Below are 15,266 nucleotides of genomic sequence, written 5' to 3'. Positions count from 1 at the left end.
GTTCTGTTCTGTTATGCTATGCTGTATTATGTGGTTATATTATGTTATGCTATGCTGTATTATGCTATATTATGCAATGTTATACAGTAATATGCTATATTATGCTATGTTATACAGTGATATGCAATGATATTTTCTGTTTTGTTATGCTATGCTGTATTATGTGCTTATATTATGCTATGCTGTATTATGTGCTTGTATTATGTTATGCTATGCTGTATTATGCTGTGTTTATTATTATGTCTGTAATCAATAATTATTTATCATTTGTATGTACTGACTGTACAGTGTTAGAGTGTAATGATTGTTACTGTATATTGTTACTCCATGTGTTCTGTATAAAGACACTTTCTCCTCATGCGTACTCTTACAGTATGTTACTGGATCATACTGGTAGTTGCTTTGTTACAGTAGATCCTCGGTATGTATGTAGAGTCTCTGTGTTGGTGTGTGGAGTCTGTATCTTTAAGTGAAGGCCTGCTGGTGTCCCCATGCTCTCAGCGGGGCATTGTCCTTGGTAGCTCTGCTCTCCGTTCAGCTGATGGTGGAAAACAAAAACACGCGTTCTGCGCTGCGCAGCGCGTGGCTCCGCCCTGTTCCTGTAGCGATGGAGTGAGAGAGAGCGAGAGAGAGGCAGCTGGCGGACAGAGCACGGAGCACAGAGCCAGGAGTGTGTGTGGATCTGCTGCCGTATAGCGCAGACTGTCCCGGCCGGCTGGGGTCGGAGGATTAAACCGAGAGGAGAACTAACCTGCCCTTAAAAAAATCATTATCATCATCATTATACACACAGAGCCTGAACTTATACCCGGTCCATCTGCTCCATGCCCCGATAGAGAGCCGGGCGAGGACGGCGTTCACTGGTAAGGGTTTTAAAGCTAAGTTAGCTAATCGTCCGGTGTTGTGTCGATTTGTGGTACCTTGTAAAACCATGCTACTCTAGTGTATATTAAAAGATGAAAAGTGGTAAAACAAATATTAGAACATAGGTTGAACATTTTGATAGCTTAAATTAAGCTAAATAGCTAGTTAACTAATTTAACTGCGTTGGGTCAGGTTAACGTAATATAACTAGTTAAAGTTTATTTGGTGATTAGAAACCGTTGTTGTATTTCTTTTTTTAATTCTTTATATTTTTATTAATACGTTTGCTACACTCAAGCAAAATAATTCCAGTGAGCTCAGACAGAGTAATGCATCAGAGAAAAAATAGACAATTATAATAGAAAAACAGATAACAATAACAATGTGAGTGTACGCATGCGTACATCCGCAAAGAACCACATAACGATGGGCAGCACATCTCGACAGGACACCCGGCGGCGGTAGCTTAGCTTAGCGTGGCTAGTTAACTAAGCAAAGCTAGCTAGCTAACAATTGTTTTGAGTCTGTTTTTGAGTTAGCCCACAAGCTAAACAACGAGCTAGAGCTAAAGTGTGGGCTCGGAAATAGAAAGTTGAGAGATAGCTCAACGGACATATGGATAAATACGACTACAGGAAGATAGGCTGTGTGAATATCTTACACTTTATTGTTTAAAATGCAGCCCGGCTTTGTTTTGTTAGCGAATGTAACGTTAGCTTAGCTGAGCTCTCTTACGTTAACTTCAGTCGGAGGGTTGGGAGACTGGAATCTAACCGAGCCCAGTCTTCAGCGTTCAGCAGGTATTATATAGTTTAAAGAACCAAACAGTCTGACGCTAGCTTGGCTTTTTTGATAGAGAGACTGGTTTACATTAGCTGTGGTTCTTGTGGAAGGTTAGCTAGGTTAACTAGTTAGAACTTAAGCAGAATGTCCATATATATAACTCTGAAAAAAATAAAGAGACCACTTCAGTTTCTGAATCAGTTTCTCTGATATTGCTATTTATAGGTAAATGTAAAACAACGGACAACATTTCTCCCAAATTCCAAATAAAAATATTGTCATTTAAAACATTTAGTTGCAGAAAATGAGAAATGACTGAAATAACAAAGATGCAGAACTTTCAGACCTCAAATAATGCAAAGAAAACAAGTTCATATTCATAAAGTTTTAGAAATTCAGTTCAGAAACCATTATCATTATATTTGTTGGAAAACCTTAATCACAGTTTTCATGCATCTTGGCATGTTCTCCTCCATCAGTCTTACACACTGCTTTTGGATAACTTTATACCACTTCTGGTGCAAAAATTCAAGCAGTTCAGCTTGGTTTGATGGCTTGTGATTATCCATATTCCTCTTGATTATATTCCAGAGGTTTTAAATTTGGAAAAATCAAACAAACTCAATATTTTAAAGTGGTCTCATATATTTTTTTCCCAGAGCTATATTTGCGCAGTTAACTACATAACGCTGTCTAACGCGATCAGTTTACATCCGCACCAAACGGGCAAGCTGTGAAGCGTAGATTAGCTTGTATACTGGCGTTATAACAATGGTCTTTACGTCTGTGTTCACTGGTTTTCTCTACAAATTTACTGTACTTTTATTACGTAATTAAATTAGCTTAACTTAACTTACCAAGCTATTTACCCAGCTCTACATACAACCCCACATATAGCTAGTCTTTGTTGCAATTGGATCTTGAGTCCGGAAAGGGTTGTTTAGCTATAGTTTAAAATGAACCACTTGTGGTCTCAGCCTTGTTGATGCAGAAGGGAGATTTAAAAAGTGCTCTATGAAGAGCTGTGTTTCTCGCCTGTCAGATTTGAACGTTTCGCCTGTGTCAGGCTCTCAGTTTCCTCAAAGAGAAGTACAGTGAGTTTTAGGGCAGTGTACAGTGAGCAGCATGTCTTTGTCTCTCGCTCTCTCTGTAGCTAATAGAGTTTGCACATGTCGGCGCACGTGTGACCAAAACTGGGCTCAGCCTCAGCGGCTTTAACGGTGGTCTGTCTCGGGGAATGCTGAGGGATCTCCAAATATCAGATTAAAGACAAGGATCAGCATTAGAATTACCTGCCTGTTAGACCCGTGCTGTAAAGCCATGGCGTCTCTGTGGTACTCATGGAGAACAGACTGTTTTTACTGCTGTACTGAAAGTACTTTATGTCCTGATCTAGAGCAGCAACGATTAGTCGACCTAATAATAGACATTGACGATTATTACAAAAAGTGACACAACACTATTTATACACTATAGAACATTTCACGTTTAAATGTCTTCCGTGCATTTAAAGGGAATTTAAATCCCATGTTCAGCTGTTTCTGATGTTTTGGAAGAGACTGAGAAAGCAAGCAAGAAACAGGAGCCGTACCCATAGGAAGCAGGGATGGAGGGCATTTCAGAAATAATCTCTAACTAATTGAATGAATAGTCAGCAAATTAGGGTTGCAACTAGTAATTATTTTGGTAGTCGACTAATCTGATGATTTTTTTTAATTAGTCAGCGGTTATTTCTGCCATGTCCTCCATCTCTAAAAACAACGGCTGAACATGAGATTTAAAAGGCATTTAAATATCTGAATGTTGTTTGTGACTATATATGTAATCTGTTGAGTTTGGGCACTTTTAGAGACACAGACTAAGTTGAGTGTAAACTGTGTGAGTGAGCCATTTACCCATCTCCACTGCGCTTTTGTCCCCAGCACTGTGTAATGCGGTACAGTTACAAATTAAAGATTAGTCGACAATGAAACTTGTAGTCGACATATTTAAATAATCAACATTGCCCGTTATTTCGACTAATCGTTGCAGCCCTGCAGGCATATTAGTCAACTCCCAAAATGATCACTAATTGCAGTCCTAGACCGTACCATATTTTACTTCTTGTCCAGTCCTCTACATATCAGATTCTCTATAATGCTGATCCACTTCAGCCTGTTCTCGTTAAAAATATTAGAAATGCTGCACTTGTGTGACCATCGCGTGTGATTTTTATCATGAGTATGTATATTACTGCTGCTTCGGCACACACACACACGTTTGTACGATGTAGAATTTGTCCCTAAATCTGGAAGAGCAAGTGTTGTATAGTAAGTAAAAAAAAAAACAGCATAATTGCAGTGCAACACATGCACCAGCTCAGTAAAATCTAATCATCACTTTGATAATAATCAATTTGTATGACAAAGGAAATTTCATGTAAGTTGTGGCAATCGCCATAAGTGTCTCTTTTGTTTATGCATTGATCTCAGCTTAGCATTTTTAGCTATTTTAGAATGCACCTCGTTATTGATGTCATTGTCATTTGAAAATTTGGCCAACTTCATTATATAGAATCATTGTTTATTATCCAGCAAATGAGATTGGAGAGAAAATTGTTTTTATTTTGTCCACAAATGATTTTTTAAGTGCCTACATGCTAAATCTTAAAAAAAAAAAATCTTTTTCTACAAGATTGGATTGATATTTAATGACATTTGTACTGGATCAGTGTAAGCTGGAGGGATTTCTGCAGTTTACTTTACAGTGGGTAGAAGCTGCTGGAATGGTTAACATGTATTGTGTATTATAATTTAATCATGATTATATTACACCATCTCATTGTGCAAAACTAATCCTGTCTGAATAGTATTTGAGCTACGGATAGTGTCTAGTAATTCCAACTGTGAATCATTGGAGTGGATCTAGAAATGCTTTGGGGTTTGTGCTGCAGCCAGTGTCCTTGGCAAATATTGCACAGGTGGAAGGAGTAATTCACCATTTTCTACCTGAAGATAATGAAAACTTAGGCTTGTCAGAGTTGTCCTCAAAGTCCTTTAACCTAACAACATAGAAAATTTGTGATTAAGCATTATATTAGTGATGTATGGAGGACAACCAAAGAATAAAGTGTGACCAATGTTTTGTGCCATAAGCCCGAAAAGGGAGTAAGAATGAATTACACCTCTAGTACAGTTCCATATAAGTACATATTTTTAATTTGGACACATGGAAAGAAATAAACCACAGACAAGACCAGGCCACAGCTTAGCTTCCTTACGAGTGTTGCTTGTCACTGCCTGATGTGGGTACCCTGCCTTGAGTACTGTGTCACATGCATACTCTGGATTGCATTTTACTTTAGGGCAAGTTCAAGATAAGCAAATGCAGTGTAGTCAGATGCAGCTGGTTCACTTTAACAGAGCTGGGTTGGGCTAATTTAAAAATGAATTTGACATGGAGACACCCTATAATGCCTGAAAGCAATTTTATATCACTATTAAACCCTCTCCCAGTTCTTTGTGGAAACTTTTGTTAGATCATTTGCATTTTAGAATCTCAAATATTGGTTAGTTTTTGTTTCTTGTCTGTGACATGGATTAGTTCAATACAGAATGCTCATTCTTCTACTGTTTGGTTTACATTTATCCTTTTCCAGTCCTGTCGAAACTCGATTTGTTGTTCTGTTGTCTCCTTTGTCCTGTCTTGCCTGTCCTCTCTTGCCTGTCCTCTGGAGGAAGAGAATTTTATTACATTAAGGCAGAAGCTCTTCACAGAAGATATTAGCACAGCTTCAGCTGTTACTATAAATGTCTCGCTTTCAAGTCTGAAACCACAAGTGTTGCCTATAGGATCTAGTGTTATGAGTATTTTAACATTCTTGATTGTTTTAGTCATGTGACCGCTCTCAGCCCAACTTGGTATGCATCGTATCACTCTGGACCATCTGGAACGACTCCTGAGAGAAGACCAGTTTAGCATATTGATGAATATCATGTTTCGTAAGCAGTCTATCTTGGTTCATGTTTCAAATGATATCTTTGACATATTATGTAGATTTGATTGTTTCAAAACCTGACATTCCCTCCATCGTCCATACAGTGCATATATGCACAAAGCTACAGAAAGAGTTTAATTTATTTTAGCCTTTTCTATGGGGTGATGTAAAAAATATTTTATGTATATATATATATATGTGCCTGTTCATTCTGAAGTTATAATGTAAAATGTTGGACTGGGCTGCTTTCTCAGAAAGGCATAACTAAATTTCTAAATAGCATCCAGAAAAAAAATCTTCATCTTAGTCTTCTTTACTTAGTATCTTAATTTTTTTTTGAAGCATTTTTATTGGGTTTGTCATTATGGATGTTAATGAGATAAAATGCACAGCTACCAAATTCAAATTATGTCAAATAGAAATAGAGCACATGAAGGGTTGTGTTATTGGAACAAATAAAATATGGCAAAATGTGGGCTTGTCAAAGTACTTGTTGAGCTGTGTACACAGTCCAAAATAACTGTTGATATAATAAGGCTCACCTTTTGTGATATGGATAGAGACATCCAACAGAATTGTCCAAGTGTTCAGCTCAGATGAGTCTTGTGGCCAATGCATATGGAAAAAGTCATGCTCTTTTCAGCATGCAGATATCAGCAGGGTTAAAATGCTTCTCAGCTAATCAGTCTGTGGGGCTAAAACTAAGAAATGTATTTAAACTTACAGTAGATGCTACTGTATATTTTAGTTTTGAGGCTATTTTGGATTTTTATTTGAGAAACCTCAGCATTGGTGTTCTTGGCAGACCAGTGACAGTTATTGATCTTGCCCTAAAATGTGCTTTGCTTTGTCTCATATGCGTGTTCACACTTTAACTCTGTGCAGTTAAGAGTCTTTCACAGCAGAGTCTGAAGAGCACAACACTTTCACACACTCCTTGAAGAAGATGGGGAGAAGCCAGATGCCAATAGTGTCCCTTCTCTCTCTCTCTTTTTTTAATTGATGATTTATTGATGAAAGTAGAAATTCGGTGCTCCTTTGACACTTTGTAATGCTTTGCTTGTTTTTTCCCAACAAACAAAGACACTAGAAGATAATAAATATTGAATGTTGTAGAAGGATTGTATGTTTGAGTTCATCTTGTTGATGGAGTGATAAGGAACTACAGTGGTTTAAATGATTTATTTGTAAGTTGTTTGGAGTATGATGTGTTATAATTTGAGGACATTATGAGTAATTATTTGGCAGCTGTGTTGTTGTCTGATTGTAGCTTTGTTACCTCTCCTGGAACTAAAGCTTCCGCCACTGCTGCTCTTTATGACTCATTTTATTGCTGTTTTCCTGGAGAATCATCAGAATGATGCATTTTGCACGTCCACACATTTTACCAAATGATCGTTTAGCCCAGTGTACACACACACATACACAAACACTCACAGTACAGGAATCAGCCCTACAGCAGACTGCAATAAGTGTGTGTGAAAATGTGGCAGCAGGCAAACTGTGCCAGCACAACTTGCGTCACATGTCTTGTTCTCTGCAGGCTCCCTGCAGCGGAGCTGACAGCGTGGTGGGAACACCAGACTGGCATCGTTGTAGGAGATGCACCCTCACACTGGTACAAGCTTCAGCAGCCCGGGCGCGCACACATACGCGCTCCCATCACTGATCTGTGAGAGGAATGCTGACAATTAGCAATTCCGTAATTACTTGCACAGCACCCACCTCTCATTTGTGATGGTACACAGAGTCCCAATACCCAAGAAGCACAGATTCAGCGAGTTATATTTAGCAGCTGATTATATTTGTACAATTGTAGCACTGTGGTAAGTTTATAAATATATTCAGTTTTTTTGTGTCTGTCTGTTAGACATTCAAAAACAGCGTTAACTTTTTTTTTTCCCCTCTTATGATCATCACCTATGCATGATACCTCTATTGAAAATGGTTTTGTAATGAAAGACATGAACTGCACTTTTATTGTTTAATCATTACACTTACTGGGCAAACTGGATTATCAATGCAAATAATTTATGTGGTCTGGCGGTAATGGGATTGTCAAACAAATAGGCCTGCCTTGCTTTAGCTTTGAACTCTACTGCATAGAAAACAAATTTCAAATTTGAAAACACTGTGGGAAATGTTAGTACTGTTATCTGGTATTTGCATGAATTTATGCTCATTTATTCGTAATCACAAACAAGGCTTCTATAAGCCCCGCCTGCTATATCCTATATGCTTCCTTTTTTCCCCAGAAAGTCTCATCTGATTCTTTCATGTTGTCCTGACATGATCACACTGGGGTAATAATCACATGTCCAAAAAGTAAAAAAAAAAATTCTCTAAGCATATTTTTTGTTCCTTTTTTTTCTTAAAAATAAGCTTGTTTGAAAAATATGTTTATATAGTGTGAATCTGTCACAACAAACCTCAAAATTAACAAATGAACTGTTGCATCGCACATCTTTACACTAAAAGCTATACTATTACATAGTGATCCTGATTGCTTAATTCTAAGTAGGTATCGGTGCTGGTATTAGTACAAAAACACACATACTTGTACTTGGTTGGTGTCTATACATCCCTAGTATTTATTGTGAACCAATCATAATAACATACAATAATGTAAAATGTTAAAAATATTCTTTATCTATAGCTGTATCAACAACTACAAAATCATATTGCTCTTGTCTTATTGCTCCATAATTGCCACATTGAAGAATTTCTGTAATTGATGGTTTCAGATGATTTGCCTTCCAAAAGCAGATTGACTTCCAAAAGCACCCTGCTGTCATGCTATTGACCAGTCTATTATAAAACAGTGTATAGCAGTAGCTTGAGCACAGCTTCTGCTTCGCATCAGACTGTCGAGTGGTTGAGCTGTGGGTTTAAACTATATATATGTATGTGTGTGCCTGTCCTTAGGTTCAGCCGGAGAGGACTGTAGCTGTGCAGCAGGGCTGAAAGATGTGCGATGGGATGTTAGCGTGTGAGACGCCAATTTTGGGCACCCGCTCACACGCTCTGTTTGCTGTGGCACTGCAGCTGCTCCTCTTCCTCAGCTTGCTCCCTGCAGGCCAGGCTTCAGGTAAGAGCAGCATGTCCCCTTTCATCCTCATGCCTTCTACCCCACTTCCTTAAAGACTTTATTCAAGGCCATAATATTACTTACACTGATACTCAGTCCCACTGCAATATTGATTTTTAGATTTAGCGCTATTAATGAACGATTGAGTGAACTGAAAGGTGTCAGATTATCCCCTTGTAATCTGGACTGTAACATTTGCAACACTGTGTTCTTAGGGTTTCTTTGAGAACAAAGTCACAAAACCTGGGTTCAAAACATGGGTTCATGGTTATTAATGCATCTTAAACAACGTCTGAAAATGTGTTTCCAAGGACCAATGTTCTTGTTGTAAAGGTTAGATTTAGATTTAGGGTTGACTTTATTTTGTGTTTTTTTTGTATCAAGTTGGATTAAAGGGCTTTGTTTACAGTGTGCATTCATGGCATATGGGTAGCAGAATTCAGGGGTTCTGATGACACAGATAGAGATGACAGCATGTGTTTTGAAAAGTGTTCTTGTTTTTTTTTCATGCTGGTTTCTCTGCACAGATGCCACAAGTAGAGTGCTGGGCTTCAGCATTTGGTTGGATTGAAATGAGCTCTGTTGTTTTGGTTTCAGGTGTCTGTTTAGAGGTGTCTGTTGGGTGAGGTTTTTGGGCTATGTTTTATGTGAAGGGCCCATAATGCTTGATTTTGCTTTCTGTTTAGGTAAAGATTACCTAACTCTATTGAGTGAATTGACTATAGTAGCAAGTAGCATAGCATTTTAAAGAATATGGAGTGCTCTGTCTTTCTGGCCCCACTCTTTTTTTTTTCTCCTCTGATTCTCACTCCTCTTCACTCTCTCATGCCCTCTCAACTCTTGACTGTGAGGGCGGGCACAGTTTGTATTTCAGGGGTGTGGTGTGATGTCCTGGTTGACCTGGTGTATTTGTGTTCAAAATACTGAGATTCTCCTTTTTAATAAGAAGGTTCCAAAATGGCACTAAATCAGTGGTCCCTGTTCACTTTGATGTGTTTGTTAAACATGCGTGGATTCACAATGGCTCCAGCTTGTCTCGGTCTTATGTAAGATGATTGAGTCACTGTTGCAGATGGTGCAAGGAGGATGGAGATTGAGTGAGGATAAGAGTAGCACAATTCTTACATTAGTTCTGTAGTAGCATTTGGCTGATATTTTCCTCCACACATAACATATATAGAATTTGTTTGGAAATGTAGAAGATTTAAAAGATTTGCTGTTGACATTTGATGTATTAGTAGTTTAAACTTTTTAGTTCTTTAGACAACAAAACTGTTTGATGTAATGTTTGTTGTACACTGTTGGTCTTAATGGCCCTTTGCATTTCTCTATGCTCATATTTCATTTTCCTGTTATTCTTTATTCTAAAAGAATATGCAGACACTTTTATCAGGCTAAATGCTAGTGATACAGTTAAATAAGTTATTTTCCATTAAGTGGCCATTTAGGGTTAGCATAAGAAGTTGTTATCCACTTTTTGTGACACAACCCACCAGACTCTAATAATATGCATGATATTAGACTCTTATAAATATATGATACAGCATTTCATTACAAAGTGTTGTGCATTTTAACTAAAATAAACTGTAGTATGTATTTAAATAGCATTCTTTTAGAAAATTGCCTCTATTCATGCCTTTTGTCTACATGTTAACATAATGTAATATGCATTGTGTATCATATATTCTATAATATTTTTGACTTATAGTCCATCTATAAAATTAAAATAAAAAATATTTTTTGTGTTTGCACATGCATTTAGCCTGAGCTTTGCGGCTTTCCAAGCTTACTGTGTACAAACAAACGAACATGAACGTACAAAAGGACCTTGTGTGCAGAGTTGCATAATTTTTGGGCGTTTTGTATTATCCGTCTTAAAGCCTGTATTCTTTTTCTGCGCCATCTTCTCACCTCATTGAGTTCACACGAATTTGGTAATCCTTAGATGAGCTCTGACGAAAAGTCTGTGCAGCTCTTGGAACTATATGAATATGAAATCCAGAAATGCTATTATAATACTATTGGATTATGTGGCAAGGTTTATAATCACATTCCACTGTAGTTTATGTGGAGTTTAGCACTGCACAAGTAAAGTAAAGCAGATTCCTGTTTACTGATTGTGGATAAATGCTAAATTTAAGGGGATCTTAAATTAAAAAAAATGTTTTTTGTCCCCCATTTACTGTGTATAATTTCATCATTTAATGTTCTCTGTGAAAGGTGGTCTGAGACAAGCTTTGTCTGAGAGAATGGGGCAGATCTAACAAATGAGTAGACAAGTCTGTCTGCCAATTGTGTTTTATTGGAGATGCATGTTTTTTAATTCACTGGAACAGCAGTGTGTTTGTGTGTGTGTTTATACATGTAGTCTTGTTGAAACGGAACACTTCATATTTCATGCCGTCTGCAGAGATAATCTGCCATGTTTGTTTGTAATCTGCTTGATGTACTTATGTGTGCTCAAGCGAGACCTGATGAAGCCCTATGTTTGGTAGATTAGAATTGTTTGTTTTGTCTAAACCAAAAATTTACTTATCTGCTTTTTAGAAATCAATACAAATGGCTACCCATGAATGTGAAAAGGGCCTATTGCTGGTCACACTGTGCTAAAACTGTTATGAAAGCTGTTTGAGTGTCCTAATAAAGCTTCTCAGTGAGTTAAGTCAGTAGCACATGAATCTAATACCAGTGCATAGCAGACCAATGGGCAAAGTCTGAAAGTTCTGCTTTACTAAGCAAATCAAAAACAGAAGCCTTACTGGCTGAACAGTGAATACTGTTTTAGTGGATGTGAGCTTCCAGATGTGATCAAAGATTAACCTTTTGGACTTTTTCCATGCTGATTCTGGAAAACAATGACTACACTGATGAGTAGTAATGTGGATATAATACAGAACACAGGCCATGGGGATTTATTGACTCAGCTATTTAGAAGGAAATTGTTTAAAAAAAGTCAAAGCTTTGTCTAAAATAATGAGGATAAAACAACTTATACAATAATATTGTAGTATTCCTTTTTCAAGTTTTTGTGCGATAAGAAAGGACAAAAAATGCACCACTGTATCCCACCTAACTATTAAATTATTACTGTGGGATTTGTGTGTTTTTTTTTTTTTTTTTTCTGAGAACAAATACAATATTGCTGTATGATTGCTGTATGATATGATCAGTGCTCCTCACTATTATTAAATGAATGCAAATCGAGTATTAAGCTACAATCACTAAGCACTTTATTAGTAACACATATACACAGTTATATGGCAGCTGGCAGTGTATACATTCATGTGGATGTCAGACAGCAGCTTCAGGTGATGGGAGGTAGAGGATGGCCTGAATGGTTGACAAAAAGGCTACAGGAAGGTAACTTGCGTAACAACTCTTTACACAGCACATCAAACCTTGAGATGGATGGGTTTCAACAGCAAAAGACCCTTTAGGGACTTAAGTTAGTTTTGAGTAAAAGCTAGCCCTTCCCAGTGTACTGGTACTTATGAAGTGCTCAAATAGAGTTTGTGTATTTATTGAGTTTTAAATAAGTTTATTTACCGATATGTTACCAGTGTTGTTGGTGTATTTTTGAGAAAGCAGGAAGTGATGTGCGCTCAGCGGAGCTTGAACAGCTTTGTGTGTATATGTGTGTTTGTGTAAGTGTGTGAACGGAAAGCAGTCCCCTGTAGACAGTGTTTTTTTTTTTAAGCACTGAGCGCACTGTGATTTTCCCATGTTCTGTACTGCACCCACTCCTTTGACTTCGCTCTCCTTTAGGTGTCAAATCATATGTAAGTAATTGAAGTACTGTTTTAAGTATAAAACCATTGAAATCACAATTTTGCTTCCTGCTTTTACACTTAAGGATTACTTTTTGGTATTTACAAATCACAATGCTGTAAAGAGTTGTTCCAAGTTATAGAAGTAGGGGTAAAAACATGCCAATAACCAATGGTTTAGTAAAGTGAAACCATTTATTAATTCTGGAGGAGATACATAAAACTGTCCACTTGCCAGTAAATACCAGACTATTAATGCTGGTGATAAGTTTGGTGCTATTCAGCTTGACTTGTGAGAGCTGGGAATCAGCATGTTATTAGAGAAATGATCAAAGAGAATAAAGCAAGAAATGGTACACATTGAGTAGTCTATAATATATTTAATATTTGCTGTTCAGGTGCTCTGTAATCAAAGAAATTTAGTTATTGATTCATGTTCATAGTTGGGACATCAATTGGACTACTGCTTTCTCCCATATGTGATGTGTCTTTTAGCCTATATTTTATGTTAAATAAGCAGATCTGGAAAAGTAATGCCATTGTTTATTTCAGATGTATGTATTAAGATTACTACCTTTTTAGTAAATATTCAGAAAATAGAGTATTTAAGAGCTGATTCTTTGTTACTGATGAGACTTTTGTGTAAATGACTGACTAAAAACTCCTGACCTGATTATTAGTATAATTGCTAAACTCTTCATCTTATTCAGATGATCAGCTAAAGCACACATAATTGTGCACTGCTTGGGTTTCCTAAGAACCTGGACTGAGAACTAGTTTCTCAGTTAAAGAGTTTTTATTCACACCAGGGGGGTGAGACGACCCAGATGTGGTTTACTGACAAATACGCAAATATGCTCTTTTGCTTTGCACAACTGCAGGAAGTGGCTAGTAAGAGGAAGAGAAACTGCTTTTGCAGACAGAAATTACAGCAGTCTACTAACCTCAAAACATGATGCTATAGCCAATGTGCGTCAATATGTAAGACAAATTATTTATTTTCAGCCCCACAACATCGCCCATTGGGAGAGATCAATTAATCTGTTAATGTTTCTTTTGTCAGCCATATGCAAGATCAATATTTATGACACTTTCCCAGTCAGGGATTAAGTATAGTTGTGGACTACACAGCAATTTAAATATAGGTTTTTTTTTAGTTGAAAGGAACATATAGCCTAAGACTAGGCTTAATATTTTTCTAGGAAACTGCCCCATAGTGTCAGACCTTACAGGCCAGCTACAAGCTAATATACACACTGAACTACATTTTACTATAGTGTGACATATTGCATTTTACATCCACAATGACTCGATTACTTCACAAAAAAATGACAATTAATATAATAAGGTTTGTGAAGCTTAATACATGCAGTTTTCACTAAAATCAAATGTAACTCATACAGTAGTCTTTATTCACAGTTTATGTAACACTTTGAGTAAGTGGGATTTAAAGGGATTTTTAATATCAGTTCTACTTCACTTTTGTGCAGACAAACAAACAGAAATGCAACTTTCTCTTCAGTGATGTCTTTGAGTGCAAAAAATTCACTTTCACATCAGGGTTCCAGACATGGCCCTAAAAGGACCTTGGCTCAGTCATGGTTTATGTTTCACTTCAGCACTCGCTGTCTAGTGTCTCGCTGTGGTGGGAACAGAGCTGCGGGATCAGGGTCAGATAAGGTCACACACAGCAGAACCACTGAGCCCCAGCCAGCCAGCCAGCCTGCCCGCCACCCACCACAGCGGCCTTTTAGCAGCTGCAACCAGCACGGTTATGGTTAGCGGGGGAGGCCTGCTTCTGTTTCACTGGGGCTCTTGTTGTGCCATGTGTTTAATCAAGCTGCCTTTTAACGACCCTCCACAAAAGGGAATCTTCACTTCATGGGCTATTAAACCTAATCGCTTCTCAATGACTTGATTCTGTTTTTGCTGCAAGCAAGAAATTCTCCTATGCAGGAGATGCACTTAAAGTTTAATGTCTTCTGTAGCAGCTCAGGCTAATGAAGCATATGTTTATTGTTGTCTAAAATGCTCAAGCTTGTAATATTTGTATGATATTCATTTTCATTTTAATGTTCTTTCTCTCAGAAGCTCTTAAAATATCCCAGTAAAATGTTATGTATTTTAACATGTAGCCTTTGTCATTTTTATATCTCCTCAGTGGTAATTTAACAGAATAAATGCTTTTATACTGTGCTATTTCTGGTACAGTGAGCTTAATGTTCTCATTTAGATGTTCTGCAGCTTCTTTATTTCTGAAACAAACTGTTCCAAATTCTCTCTCTTAATTAGTAACTATATTACAGTATATCAAGTGTTCTATTGCAAAACTAAATGCTGCGAAATAACTAGGGGTGTCCTAAAAGGATCCAGTGAACTGAGACCGATCAAGACCTATTTTAATGGAACGGGTATCGGCTATTTTAAACCTGATCCAGATAAATTTTATCACTTTGTTCCAGGAGAACATTCTCAAAATGGAATACACAGACGTAATTCACAGCTCAGCAGTGATCAGTATTCTAAGAAGAGAGTAGTTTAAAGGCTAGTGTGAGTCACAGTGGAACGTTAAAGCTTTTCATAATGTCTGTGATTCTAAAGATTTGACTGTTTGGGAGCTGGAGCATAAAAGTAAATCCTGGAAGAAGGTAGACTATTTTTTATTCAACTACGTATACCTATTTGCTATTTATTTATCTTATGTACATATCTGTTCATATTTTAGTGGCTATATAGCTCCTTATTGTTTTTGCTTTTATTTTATAAATTTTGTGAACATTTATCCTAT

The 15,266-nt window shown here is 37.3% G+C and overlaps 1 protein-coding gene across 1 annotated transcript in view; it reads left to right on the top strand.

Moving 5' to 3' along the window:
- The first annotated feature begins 585 nt into the window (after positions 1 to 585).
- Positions 586 to 15,266, top strand: part of susd6 (sushi domain containing 6) — a 35,488-nt gene continuing 20,807 nt past the window's right edge. The window contains exons 1-2 of the mRNA XM_007232923.4: positions 586 to 863; positions 8,549 to 8,711. Coding sequence (XP_007232985.2) covers positions 8,591 to 8,711 — 121 coding nt within the window. The 5' untranslated portion in view covers positions 586 to 863; positions 8,549 to 8,590. The remainder of the gene's footprint in view (positions 864 to 8,548; positions 8,712 to 15,266) is intronic.

This window comes from Astyanax mexicanus, chromosome 1, assembly GCF_023375975.1.
Source record: "Astyanax mexicanus isolate ESR-SI-001 chromosome 1, AstMex3_surface, whole genome shotgun sequence".
Taxonomy (NCBI): domain Eukaryota; kingdom Metazoa; phylum Chordata; class Actinopteri; order Characiformes; family Acestrorhamphidae; genus Astyanax; species Astyanax mexicanus.
This window is presented reverse-complemented; position numbering and strand designations above follow the sequence as displayed.